This window comes from Phaethon lepturus, unplaced genomic scaffold, assembly GCF_000687285.1.
Source record: "Phaethon lepturus isolate BGI_N335 unplaced genomic scaffold, ASM68728v1 scaffold9117, whole genome shotgun sequence".
Taxonomy (NCBI): domain Eukaryota; kingdom Metazoa; phylum Chordata; class Aves; order Phaethontiformes; family Phaethontidae; genus Phaethon; species Phaethon lepturus.
In genome coordinates, this window is record NW_010552151.1 from 55,945 (window position 1) to 70,292 (window position 14,348).

At 40.6% G+C, this 14,348-nt stretch overlaps 1 protein-coding gene across 1 annotated transcript in view; it reads right to left on the bottom strand.

Moving 5' to 3' along the window:
- Positions 1-5,300: 5,300 nt before the first annotated feature.
- Positions 5,301-14,348, bottom strand: part of ANO6 (anoctamin 6) — a 37,023-nt gene continuing 27,975 nt past the window's right edge. The window contains exons 15-18 of the mRNA XM_010291127.1: positions 13,614-13,819; positions 7,015-7,214; positions 6,451-6,556; positions 5,301-5,507 (exon numbers count right to left, since the gene is read on the bottom strand). Of these exons, the coding sequence (XP_010289429.1) occupies positions 5,301-5,507; positions 6,451-6,556; positions 7,015-7,214; positions 13,614-13,819 (719 nt within the window). The remainder of the gene's footprint in view (positions 5,508-6,450; positions 6,557-7,014; positions 7,215-13,613; positions 13,820-14,348) is intronic.

The window sequence follows — 14,348 nt, forward strand, 5'->3', positions numbered from 1 at the left end:
ATGAGGAAACTATTGCCCCAAGCCGTGCGGAGGTTATTTGTGACTAACTACACACACATCTTTTCAGCGCTTTGTGTTACTGATCCGCAGTTGAGGTCCATATAAATGCAAATAAAAATACAGCCTGCAGCCACCAGCACTGCTCCCCTGTAGAGGACATGCAGCCTTATTTAGTAGATTGGAAATGACGGGTGGGCATACCAGAGAAAAATCTAGACTTGGTGTGTATTGCTGATACCTTTGCTGAACTCTGGTGATGTGCAGGCGGAGCGCAGTGACGAGGTGGGGGGTACCAGGTGGGGCAGAGCACAGCTTGCTTTCACCTGGCACATACCAGGTATCCAAAATCAGTGCAATTCATCTTCTGTCTCTCTGACGGAAAGAATTATAACTAAGCAGGCAACACCAGAAGTAATATGCTACTTTGGCTATTTGTGTATTAAGTAGAAAAATACTAAAGCTTGTTCTTTGAAGGGTTTTAAATGTATCAGTCAATTTAAAAACACACTGTCCTCATATAGATTTGGCCTATGATAATACTATATCTGCCTGTAGGAAAATAACCCTTATTATGCTTCATCATGAAGTTCCTTTTGTTCTCCGTCTGACAAAGCCAAACTGATGCAAGAGCGGCAGAACAGCTTGGGTACCAGCATCTGTATGACACATAGCCCTTAGTCAGCAGAAAACAGGTTGCAGATGGTGGTACCTCTGCTTCCACAACTACAATGAAGCTACACTTAAAGCAGATCCTGGGAGTCTCCAAGAGGAAAAAACCCAGCACACATCAATGCAAAGAAGGTCTCAGTTTAAAATTACTCTCTAACCTTCTTGTTCTCTAAGTCTTAGAAAAGGATTTCCTCAAAGTAGAGAGGAAGAGTCAGAGCAGAAGAGAACTGATGGCTGGCTGGCAGGGAGAGGCAGAGAGCGTGGACTGCCTGGAGGTGGGAGCATCACAGACTCAATTCAGATGAAGAAATAAATGATGACTCTGAAACGTAACACAGGGTTTATCATGACAGGAGTGAAAGGGTATAAAAGCCTAAACTGTTTATTTGTATGAGAACATAATGGTCCTTGTCTTCGACTTGGTGTCGAAAGGAATGACTTCCATCTAGAGGATGCAGAAAAAACAGGAGATAAATTTCAGTACTAGTAACAGTTTAATGGAAAAAGATTGAAAAAGAGGATTGAAAAAGAATATGGAAATTAGACAGGGATGACATTCTGAGAATTTAAATGTGGCATTTGGCAGCAGCTGTATTGTTCATGGAAAAACAAACAATGCTAATCAACATCAGATGTATTGTTATTTTAAAATAGACTTTATTTAATGACAATAAATATAAAGAAATCTTAATATTCAGAAACTAATAGCAAACATTCTTAGAAAAAATACAAAAAAATACATTCTTACATTCTGAATTTTATCAACGTGCACAGAGTCTAAAAACAGTGGCAACAGTCTGTAATTTATGGTGCTTGTTAAGGCAATGAAATGGTCACTGGTCCAAATTCACCCTGACTTCAACAAATCTGTACAAAGTAAGAGTCTGGCCTACATATAAAGTGTAAAAAAGAGTAAAATTGATTCATAGTTTAAAACAAATGTTAATTTTCCCTTCAAGCAGATCTTTAAATATTATTAAAGTGATCTAACCTAAAAAAAAAAAGTTAGTTACAAATACTCACATGTTGGCAACTGCCCCCCCAGCATTTTGTTCTGATGCCTGTGCAGAACTCCCTGTGTACAAGCAGAGCACATTTCAGCAGTTGGAGGTAGAAGCTGCTGAAATTGCACAGCTTAAGAGATCCAACTATTAAAATGCAATTATTAGGCACTCTGTTGGCTTTCCTCTTTCCTCTTCTTTCTCTCTCATTCACAACTGTGCTGTGAATAACACCATGCATAGGGCAAACTGAACTGAATTCCTGACAAAATGTCTTCTGAAAGGAAATGTTACAGCTACATTAGCAAGGAGCATGGCACTTCAGAAGCAAACCACTAGAGCAAAAAGTTGATGTCGACTAGCTGATGCCTATGAAGTATTCGCTGCTCTCTTCAGCCTAGTTCTGGTTTTAGCTCTCTGGACTAAGTGCCTGACAGAGACCATTAAGTACATATCTAAAACCGGCCAGCTTAAATCAAGAGGAATCTAGTCCATGTGCCCTGAGACCAGTCTGTGATGGGAAACACTTCCCAGAAAGCAGGGACAAGTGGAAAACGAGTTTCAAAAGCATGCTCAATCTGAATAAAAATGGTGATGTAGAAACTCACCCAAAGCTGATTTGGATTTTATTATGGGAGGAGCTTTTTAAAAATCATTATTTTAAAGCAGGAATTTAAACCTCGATGACACTGAAGGCCAACTCCCCTTTAGGAAAGGCTGCCACCTGATGTAAAAAGGGGCAACTGAGAGAGGCCACAGGAACCAAACAAGGAGCTGAAGGCAAGGCCACTCCTGAAAATGAGCCTTAAGCTCTGCCACTGCTTACAATGTGTCCCCAGGCAAGGCACTTAATTCCTTTGTTTCCTAGTCTCTTTACCTCTCAAAGAGGGCAATAAATGTTTTCTTAAGACCAAATAATTACATGAAATGGTCCATTGTGTGCTGCATTTTTTTTCTGTTCTCCACATTCCTCCTTGCCTGCCCCAGCCCTCTAACACTGCACCCAAAAGAGTGTTTAAGGCTCATTGGCACTGCCATCACTGGGGGGCGTATGACAACGGCATCTCAGCTGAACACAACTGCAGACGGGGAAGAGCCAGTTCAAAGACAAAATCAAAAGCTCTAAGTCTGCAAGGAGCTGACTGGCCTTTCTAACCAAACTCATTTTGCACAGGGAAGTCCTGAGTACTTCACTAAAATTGTTCCATGAAACAGTTTTTCAGACAAAAATTTGTTTTAAACAGAGGTTTGGTATACTATGCAGTGACAGGACCAGAGGCAACGTGCACAAACTGAAGCACAGGAGGTTCCCTCTGAACATCAAGGAACACTTTTTCACTGTGAGGGTGACGAAGCACTGGCACAGGTTGCCCAGGGAGGTTGTGGAGTCTCCATCCTTGGAGATATTCAAAAGCCATCTGGACATGGTCCCGGGTAGCCTGCTCTAGGTGGCCATGCTTGAGAAGGGGGTTTGGACCGGATGACCTCCAGAGGTCCTTTCCAAACCCAACCATCCTGTGATCTGGGTAAAAGGTCAAACCAGTATAAGGGGAGATATTTTGATAAGAAATTCTGTCTTGTTTAGAAACTTCTGAGTGTTTGTCCATTTGCCCAATTTATATTTGCTTCCTGGTAAATTAAAGACTTGTCATGATTCTGACAAAACCAAAACAAATGGCAAAGGGTAGAATTCCCTGTGCAAAGACGGACTGGTTCTGTTGCTGCTCCGGTTGACTTGTCATTTATCATTATGGGCTATCGTTTTTCTGTCCTACATCTTTTTTTGTATTCAGGTGGTGTCTACACAAAGTTTTCTGGACATTATAATAACTAAGCTTCAGTCCTTCAGTGTCAGAAATGCAAGTGGTTCTCTGGAACCTGTGAGTTCCTTTCTTTCATCTTTCCTTGATTTTTGAAGCAAGCTTTCCTCTCATGTTCTTCCACGCAATCATGCAAAGTCTTGCTGAGTGAAAGCCTGTGTATCATGACTGCTGAAAGGGCTCTCCTCATGTGCTACCGCTTCTGGTTTAAATGTTGCCATTTCAACAACAGTTTCAACAAGTTGTTGAAATGTCAGTATTTGGAAATTTTGCTACAAAATTCAGATGTTTGATTCCTTCTGATTAGTAATGTGATAAAATACATCTTATAAATGCTACTTAGTTTCTGCAAATGAATTTCTTAATATGTAAAAAGCTGTATGAATAATCTGCCTAAAAATTCTGCATATCTATTACATTTAAGAAGAGTACAAAATTACAAATGCAACAGTAATCACCTGGTTTAGAGAGTACAGACGTGCTTATGCTTTTTTAACAAGATTTTGGTTTTCAGAATTTGTAGAAATTGATCCACTAAAACTGTTAGAAGAGAAAGCAAGTCAATAGTCTGGAATATCACTGCTGCAGACATAAAGCGGAGCACTACAAACATGCTTAATCTGTAATTCCCTAACTCCCAGTTTGCAACTGGAGCCAAAATAGCCAAGCAGATCTGCAGCTTAGTTTGAAGATAACTGATGGCTCTAGCACATGCGTCTACACCTCTAACATCCTTCCTGTTTATTTAAAGCTTCATAACACGGCTAAGGGATATTAAATAGTTCATTCCAATCTCCAGTTTCAATAGATTCATGGTCTTGTCAGAATGCACTTTATCACACAATGTTGTATCACAACAGATCTAGCTGCACATTCTTCGTATGTCGAAATCTATCAAGGAAGACCACGGTGCCCCTGGTGTGGGAGAAATGCAAAAGACAGCCCTCCACAAATATTGATTTACTATGTGAAAAGATTTTTAACACACATTACTGTTACAGGTAGGAGACCTTCGAGGCTATGGTCACTCAGAGCAGAATGGGCAAGTGAACTAACGAAAGTACATTGACTGGGGAAAGATAAAATGCCCGAGTTTTCTACTCACTCCAAGTGCTGTAAAGTCAGTTTGTACGCATTGATTTCAAAGGCAATTCTCTTGTTTACACAGAGATTGATGAACAGGATGGACTTACAGTCCTGCTGCTTTTTGTGATCCAAGTCCATGATTAATTGAAATAACTTGTTATCCATTTAAGTCCAGTATGCATAGCTAATTAAGTGTAGCACACAACAGTGCTTAATACAGCAATTCCAATGGCTTAACAACATGATTTTGTGTTGCATTTTCCTTCTCTTTCCTTTATGTTTTGGCTTTTTCTGTTCATTTTATAGTTGAAGTTTGCATTAGCAAGTCATCAAAACTCCTTCAGAAGACGTGATGGTATTCTTACAACAAATCATTCTTAAGGTTTTATTCAAGTCAAAAGAGAGGTCTAATAGCTGATGCCTAAATAAAGTGGAAAACACTCTGTGTATTTGAGAATTAATCTGCATTGTCTTAAGATGATAAATAACTCTTATCTTCATGTGTTAAAAAAATATGTCCTACTAAAGCTGTTTAAAAAATTGATAACTCTTATCTGAGTTGCAGTGGTTGCATTTGTCCAAGGGAAAGAGGTAAATGAGCAGGTAACAGTTGCAAGAAACAATGTTTAGTAAAGGGAATTAATCCAAAGTGTCTGATTAGCTATTGTTAGTATCTGGACACGCATTAGTTGACTAAATACTGTTCTTCCATATAAAAAAATACTTATTCAGCTTTAGGTCGGAACGTGCTGTCTACTCCTTTGATAATTTTGTCGGCTATTTTCCCCATGTTTTTTTTCACAACTTTGAGATCGTTCTCATGCAAGAGTTTCTGTGTTAGGTACTTCTCTCGTTTGACCTTGCTCTTGGTCTTTTGTGATACATCCGGAATTACGTATGAAATAATAAACTTCACAAAGTATATGACATGCTGGGGAAGGTGAAAATGAAAAAATGTCAGTCAGGCTGAACAGGACATTATTATTATTATAAACAAAATGTCACATTATCTCTTAAGACTCTGAGCTGGTTCTGTACCAGTATCTATCACAGTGGAACAGTATTTTAAAAAGCAGAGATAACTAGTGAATAGAATAATTGTTAGAATAATTGCCTGATAAACAAGAATTTCTGATTTTCTAATCCTGATTTTAACAATGACTTCTCTGCCTGCTATGGGGGAACCCTGGTGCCCAGTGCTTCCTACCTGCATGGAAATACTGGTTACAGTTTCTTTGAAAATTGTTTTAAGTTTGTTCAAATGTCCCTGGGGCAATGGACTTTTCTCTGCTATGGGACCTCTGATCTAACCAGTTGCATGTTTCTGATGACTTCAGTAGTTCCTGGATCAGGTCCTAAGTATGTTTTATAATGAAATAATACCCAGTACTCCTCTCCCTTCCTCTTGGACTGACTCCCATCTTTCATAAACCCGGATTGTAGCTACCGAGGAAGGAGCAATCGCTTTTTGATGCTCTTCTAGAGACGCACCTCTTGCAGTGATTGTCTTGATGCACTTCAGTCTGCTATTGCACATGTATTATATATATGTATTCATGAGGCTGTGCACAAACATCCTCTAAGTATATGTAAAAATATTTTTGGTGTAACTGTCCCTTCTATTTCTGATACTAAAAACCATTTTACAGTTTTTGTGCAAAGAAACTGCAAACATGTGGGGCAATCCTTTGCTGATGTCATCACTTTGGAGACAATTTTCTAATGGTGCTACACTTTATTTACATCTCTCAAGCTCTTGCCCATGCTAGCACACATCACCAGCTCTGATAGCTGTGCCTGGGCGGAACATCTTTGAAGGATTTTCTGCATGGAGGGAAAAGAAGTTTAAATAAGTAATGCTCAAATATGCTTACCTCCATGACAATGACGAAAGCCAGCTTGGCTGCAATGACATGCCAGTAGTATATGTTATGCTCATATTGGTGCTGGTGACCAGGAGGGTAGCGGAGATCCCTGTACCTGAAAGCAATGTAGGAAAGCCAGGAACTAATCTTAGGCATCTCTGCAGTAAGGCCCTGTGGCCAGAGGATGGAGCAAGACATGCCCTTGCTTAATGCATCCAGGAACAGTTAGCTGCATCTAACTACGGTAACGGGTAAAAGCATACCTGCAGAGTAAGATGTATTTGGCTGAAATGTCCTTTTTTTGCCACTGTATTAAGAATTACTTACAAAACTTTTAAAGTGCTTTTTTTGAAGGCAAGCAATTGTAAGTAAACCGTAAGAAAATAAGAATTTTCTGCATAGCACAAACTTATGGGTGAATACTTCCACTCAGTTCTACCCTTCAAAATATGGTGGCTTTTACTATGTTTTAACATTTCTTACTGCATATTGTTAACTGAATTAAGATGATCTAGATATTAAAAAATTATATTTATTTTTGTCATTGGAAAAGAACTGTTATTTGACACTTGCCTGCATGTTGTTTGATTCGCGAACCAAGGGAAAGGTGGTTTGCTTGCATTCTTGAAGTCTGATATATTGAAGACAGAAAGTGTACTGTTTATATACCCTTTCATAGTGTGACTGCTGTGACTCCCATAAGGAGGGACCGAAAAGGACCAGTAATAAACCAGACGAGGAATCATGTCAGATGTAAAAGCAATGATCATAGCCTGCATTTCAGAAAAAGAAGACAAAAAAGCAGAGCAATGTTCAAGAAATAAGCCTTAATATGCATGGCTTGGCCATATACTTAGTGTTACAAAAGTTACAGCATGAGCTAAAAATAGAAAATATGTGCTTTTCCAGTCAGTGGTTCCCTCTGTAAATGAGCACGTAGTCACTCAGGGGCATAAAACAATCTCTTTCTGGAATGTGCACTCTGTACGGTTTTTAAATTACACTAGCTCTGCTGGATGCCTTAAAAAAGTTATCCTATAATACACTTTTTTCCTCACGAGCATGCAGTGGAGGTCAGCAGCCAAACTCACCTTGAAGTACTCTAAGGTAATCTTCAGCAAACGTGCTTGCTATCAGATGCACTTATGAGATGCTTAAAGAAATCCTGCCTGATGAAACTCATGGAAACAACGGAAGAGTGCTTCAGTAATAGAAAATTAAATTTCACCAGGAACCCTGAGGTTTGAGTGAAGGAATTAAATAAATTATATATATAGCTGATCCATCTCTGACCCTAGAAACATCCCACTCTCTGAGGTGCTAGCCAGTCCAAATTCATCTTGGCAGTTGTTGCCTCCTAAGTTTCAGTGTCAGTACATGTGGAAACTGCTCTCAATGCCAAGATAATTTTTTTAATAGCAGCTGCATAGTGCTGTTTTACATATGACGTGACCATTTGTTTTTATCTTGGTCCCAAGAGAGTCCCTGTCCTACTCAGTCTGCGAGTCACAAACTGGGTAGGAAATTTGAACTGTGGGTTTGTTGTGGGAAGTCTTTTCTAAACTCATGAACTACCCAAAACATCCTCTTCTGGAGGACAGGTTAACTATGTTTAATCCAATCTCCACCTCTGCTATTACAAATTCAGAAGGTTTCCCTGTGAGTAAGACTTTCCACTGGCAAGATCTGCAGCTGAGTGCCTAGCAAGAGGCTGCCCAGCCAACACATCACGGCAGGCGTCTCTGGTGCCCAGCACCTAGGAAGGAGCGACGAGCGGCACTTCAGCGCTGAGAGAGAAGTCCTTTGTCCCATGGAGGGGGAAAAAACACTTGACAACATGGATGGAAAGAACCAGGGCAGAGACATGGAGGAGAAAGGTGTGAAGTGGGGTTCTAATGGGATCAGAGGGAGGGAGGTACAGGATGAGATGCATAATAGGGGCAGAAAAAAGCTGTAGTAAAGGTGTGGGACAGAGGAAGAGACAAAGTTAAGCAGTAATGGGTATCTGAGGAGCATAAGAGCTAGTTAATATCCGTATTTTATTCCCCTCCATGCCAGCCAACAATTCATGCAGTCTGCATTTCATTTTTTTCCATGAAAATTTCATTTTCATGACATGGGGCAAAAATTGTCCACCTTCATGCAGCACTTCCAGCAAGAGAGCCCCAACCTGAGGAGGTATTTGCAACAGTTGTAAAAAAAAGGGAAGGGGAGAGAGAAGAAAGGGTGAAAAAAAATGTGGACACCTACAGTTCCTTAAATAAGACTTTGGTGGCAGTGCTAGCTGAAACAACCACCATCCCTCCTGCCTCTGTCCCTAGCAGTCGCTCATGTGTTCATGCAGCTGTGCAGCAGATCAGAACATGGCACTGATCTGGCAGGGAGTCCCGGCCGCATCCACCCCCTGATCTGGTTCATCACGTGTTTGCAAACGTGCTGGTGCCAGCACAACGCAAGAGGCAGCAACAAGGGGAAAAGACAGGGAAGGGAAAGCGCAAGGAGCTGAAAAGGGTGCAATTGCCACCCCACCTCAGGCAGCATCACTGCCAAATGTTGAATGCTATCCTAATGTCTTACCTTCTGGGTTGGCTTACTTTGAAGTACCTGAGAAGCTAAACTCTAGTAAAGACAAAAAATGCAGGAAAAAGACTTAAGATTGAGACTGTGGTCCAAGGTCTATACTTGGTTCTCCAGAATATTGTTACAATTGAGTTCAGTTGAGAGAAAGTTAATTTGGCTGATGAGAAAGAAAAGGGAGTCAAGACTAAAATAAGCCCATTTAAAATTTTCAAGGATAAGATTTTTTTTTGTGTGTACTGTACTCTGGCTTAAATCAAATGTAGTTGGCATGCACTTTTAAAACCTGTTTTTAAGTATTACATGCCAGTGTGCAAGGAAGTTAAAATTATATGTTGTTTATATTTACACGCAGAGTAGTTGTTTTTGGCTGACAAGAAATATATATTACTCTGTATTGCAGTTGCAGGGAGAAGACCTCACACCTAAATTACTCTGTTTTGAACTGAACTACAAGCACAGAAAGTTTTAGTTAAATATAATTTCTTTCTATTCATTAGCTCATCCAGTCAGACCATAAATGAACGAATAGCAACCGAAGAGTACAGCAAAAAACTTCTTCTCCCTTTGGACCAAATGAGTTTGATGCTCCTTCTGTGTATCATTTAGAAAGACGTTAGAATATGGTATTTACACAACTTACTTAATATTTGCTCTTACTGAATTTTTTTGCAAGGCCCCAGGTCTCTCGTCATCCTAAATCTGTACCCTGTCTCACTCCCCTCCCCCTGTCCGAATGATCTCCAGATGTGCTCCACAGAGCTGCAAGGACAGAAATATGAAAGCTAATCCTCCGGCATCCTCTCAAAGGAAAACCTTTTTTTCCTCCTGAATTATGGGCTGCATTTCAGAGTATTGCACTGGAGAACTACAAACAAATAGCACATTCTCTGCTTCCCAAACTTTATTGCACACAGTTTTCCATTTATACCATAACTAATTAAAATCAGCCTTCAAATCAACAACAGATGCTTTGGTGTCGTGCAACAGCAAGTCCGGTGCCTGAGCCGCAAATCGCAAAACTGATAGTTTTGTGCAAAAGTTGCTTGCAAGCTACTAGCAGGTGTTACAAAGGTAATGCATGAAGGAGAAGATGATACACTACCTAAGTCAAATCAGCTGTAACATATCACATAGAGAAGAAACAGTTTCTGTGCACTAAGGAAAAATCAAGGCAGGGGGTAAAGGAAAGACTGATGGCCTGTGCTAGGTCCTGGATCAAACAAGAAAAAAACATACTGAAAGGAAGAAAACCACTTCTAGCATTTGCTCTAGTGAGCAAAGTCTACATGGCTTTATAGCCGACACTTCATTAGCAAGAAATGCTGATCTCTTTGAGGTCCTTACAACACCTGCAGCAGGACCTTCTGAACATGACCGTCCCTGGTGCCGTGCCCCTCGCACGCTAATAGCCCCACCGGTGTCAGTGGCAAATGCACTGCATTTACTCTGACGTTGACTGTATAATGCGTGAGACCTCCAAACAGGGTGGCTCTGAAAGAAACATGCCTGCAATTAACAGTCACATGAACACTGGGACTGAGTGCCTGTCAAGGAGGACAGAGAGTAAAACCAAGCTGTAAATGTAATTTTGCACATTGAGGATGCCCATGTTTTCAGCGATGCTTTGAGGGGTGTAGCACATAAGGAAGGATTTGGAGTGAAAAAAGTTGCAAAGCTCAGATTAGCCTCAGGTGGGCTGTGACTGGGTAGTGACAGACACCTACGGCTTGGTCATTTTTCTGCGGAAAGCAGGGCATGAATAGAGTCATAGAATCATTAAGGTTGGAAAAGGCCTCTAAGATCATCATGTCCAACCGTCAATCCAACACTAAACCAAGTCCCAACGTGGCATGTCTACACAGGTTTTGAACACCTCCAGGGATGGTGACTCCACCACTTCCCTGGGCAGCCTGTTCCAATGCATATCTAACAGAAGTCGACACATCTGAGTCACTGTAAGGTCACCAAAGCCACTTTAACTCTGCCCTGAATATTATAAGGATTATGTCTAAAATATTCGTAACAATATTTTAAAAGTCATCTTAAGAGGTATATCCAACTTTTTATTTCATAGTGCTATTACAAGATCCAGCTGGATTGACTAGGAAAGTCATTTAGTTTATCCAGTAGCATAACATATTTTTTTTTCTTCCAGGGCAAACTTTTTTGCCTTTTATTTTACAAGTTTTCTAACAGCATAGTTCAAAAGAGGATATTGATGCACCAATAATGGTGCCTTTACTTCTAGCTATGCTAGACAAAGCTATGCTTCATCTGGGAATTTGCATTATCTGTTGGGATTTGCATCATTTGCTGGGAGAGTTATCATTAACAATTTTTTGCACAAGCAGTAAACCAAAAGAGCCCAGAAGCATCTCTGGTGCCACCTGACATTTCTGAAAATCTGAACGTGTGTTACTGAAGTTGCATTGCTTTTGTTTTAAATTTTAACACCAGATTTACTACTAGGCCTTGGACGTTTCACATATCTATGGAACAGCTGGATTTATGTTTGGCTTGCCTCAGCAGAGCAGCGCGAAACAGCTGGATCATATGCTCAAGCTTGTTGTCTGTCTCCCAGATCCTCTTGTAAATTTTTGATAAAGTTCCCTTTTTTCTGCCGTCATTTCTCTGTGTTTAATTCTCTGCTGTTATTTCTCTGCCTTCATGTTCTCACGAGTCTCCTCTCTACATCCTAGCTATGTTTACCATACCTGTTGAATTTCTATAGTGCAAAATAAAGTTCTGAACAAGAATAATGCCCATTTTGGAGGCCTTTGAATGCCTGAAAATACATCTGATGATAGCTGAGGCTGACATGTAAAATTTTCCTAGTCACTGAAACCCACCCTGGACTCCTGTTTCTATATGGTACCACAACCAACCCCCAAAATAATGAAAACAAGCTACTGAGAAGATGATCATAGAATTATAGGATCATAGAATGGTTTGAGTTGGAAGGGACCTTTAATGGTCATCTAGTCCACCTCTCCTGCAGTGAGCAGGGACATCTTCAACTAGATCAGGTTGCTCAGAGCCTCATCCAACCTGAACTAATACAATAACCCAATAGGCAGTCAGGTCATGGAAGCTCATCTCCCCATTCTTTGAAAACAGAGGTCCTCTCCTTTCAGGGGCAAAACAAAGACTTTTTAAAGTGGGGGGAAAAATGAGGAAGTAGTATGCAGGGACACTCATCTGGGTGTGGGAAGAGAAGGTGCATATATGTGTCCCATTATTTCTGAAAAGCATAATCCCTGGGGTTGAGACCCCAGAACAGCCAAGCACCTCATGACTATAGAAGGTGCTTGAGATACAGGAAGATAAGTTCATGCCCTTATTTAAATTCGAATTGCTCTTTTACTTGAAATAATAGTCCCCTAACTCTTGGGTTAGTATCTATGGTAGAGTGCTCAGCTCCATCTCCCTCCTCTTACCCAAAGTTCACCATTCTTCAAGCAGGCAGAGCCTCTGGTGAAGGCTTGGGCTAAGATGAACTCTTGTCTTCAGACTCAACTGCTTTCTCCAGAAACTCTACTGAGCGCAATAAGGTACTGTTACTGCAAGGACGAGGCCCTGGAGGAAGCAACTTCCTGTAAGAGTGTCAGAAGGAGTCCCTGATCACAGCGATAACACTAGAAAATGGTGACCTTGTTGAAAAACGCTATTAACCATGGACAGTCTGTGGTGTTACTGTCCCTGCAGAGGAAACCAGTGGTGACTGCTCTTTTGAGAAGGGCAAGAAGTGGGATTTTTTTGAAAGGTAATACATATTAACTACTGTTTAAGAATAGACAATCAAATAATTCACCATGGTAAATTCCAATGGATTATTTTTCTCCCCACAATGCAGCCTGTGTATAAGATCTTGGTGAATTAACAAGATGGGAAATTTGAAAGTTCTGAATTTCATTGTTAGGAATACATTCATCAGAAAAAACCCAAATTTTTCTAAAAATTTAAAAGACTTTTTAAAAAATTAATTTAAAAACCAACTGAAAAAAAGATTAATTTGCAAATTCTAGAAGATTCATTCTGATCTCAAAAGGTAAGTGCTGCAATTTTGAGCACGCATTGTATTTTTAAGTACACAAGAAAGAAGCTGAATTTCTGTTTTAAGTGTAAAATTTCTTAAAGCCAAATTCAAGTACAAAGGCATTGACCGTAAGAATTGTAACAATTAGAAACAACAATCAATTATAACTTAGCTAAACTGCAACCTATTTTTTTCAAAATTTGTGCATTTAGTTGTAGAGTGTCTGAAAAGATCTTTGTACTATGCACTGTAATTTTAGGAAAGATGCGCTATAGTCTTGACATGTAACAGATTTTTCTGAAGACCCTAGCGACCCTAAATAAATTTTCTTTTCTTTAGTTATTGTATTTTGGACAGTAGCCATATTCTGTTTTCAAAACACCTGGAAGGTAACTGAGAGCCTGTTTCATGAGAACTGAAGTCTTAAGGGACTGATGTTCGTAATTCCTTTAGGATCATTTAAGTGCTGCATTGCCACACGTGGCATTTGCGCGTTTGGATGTAGGACCTGCAGTGAAAGTGTTTTCTCTTTTGCAGTTGTTGGCCCAGTACTTACATTGGTGACCACCGCCAGAATGGCTATGCCTTGCATGATGGGCTGCCAGGCGCCGATGTCCTGTGCCTTCTGTGGAACCATGCGCCTGAACTGTGTCGTCAGCTTCCACGCATCCAACCGGATTTCCAACATGTTGTTGATAAGAGCCAGAAGAGGAGCCAGGGGGAACGACGCCACAAAGAGGGTGACAAAGCCAAACTGTATGACTGTCAAAGGGAGAGAGGTTGCATACATTGATGAGGCTTTCACTTACTGGAGGTAAGCCTATATGAGGACATACACTTTATATACTCAAACTGTGGGAGCGAGAGGCGACAAAGAGTGGCTGAGCTCCTAGCAAATCTTCTGTATGAGAAGATAGGGGCACAACAGTACTGCAAAAGCCTGCCAGGTGGAGGGGACAGGAAAATGTTACAAGTCACAACACACCAAGAGGAGCTATTCTAGGTATTTAAACATCCATTTCTTTCTCATGTCTTCATCATGAAAACTTAGAAATCTAATGACTCTCTGTTTCAGTGCTGTGCTGGAAAGCCTGAACTAACAATCACCATAGTGGTGTCTGGGTGCTGCAACAAGTATGCTGGCAATGCTGTGACAGAATGGATGGTGGCAACAAACCGGAGATCCGCCAGCTCCCAAGAGATCAGCGACAAGTGCTGGTGACTGCAGATCCCCAGCAGAGCAGTCTGACATAGCGCTCTGCTGCAGAGCACCAGGACATGGCTGTGGTCT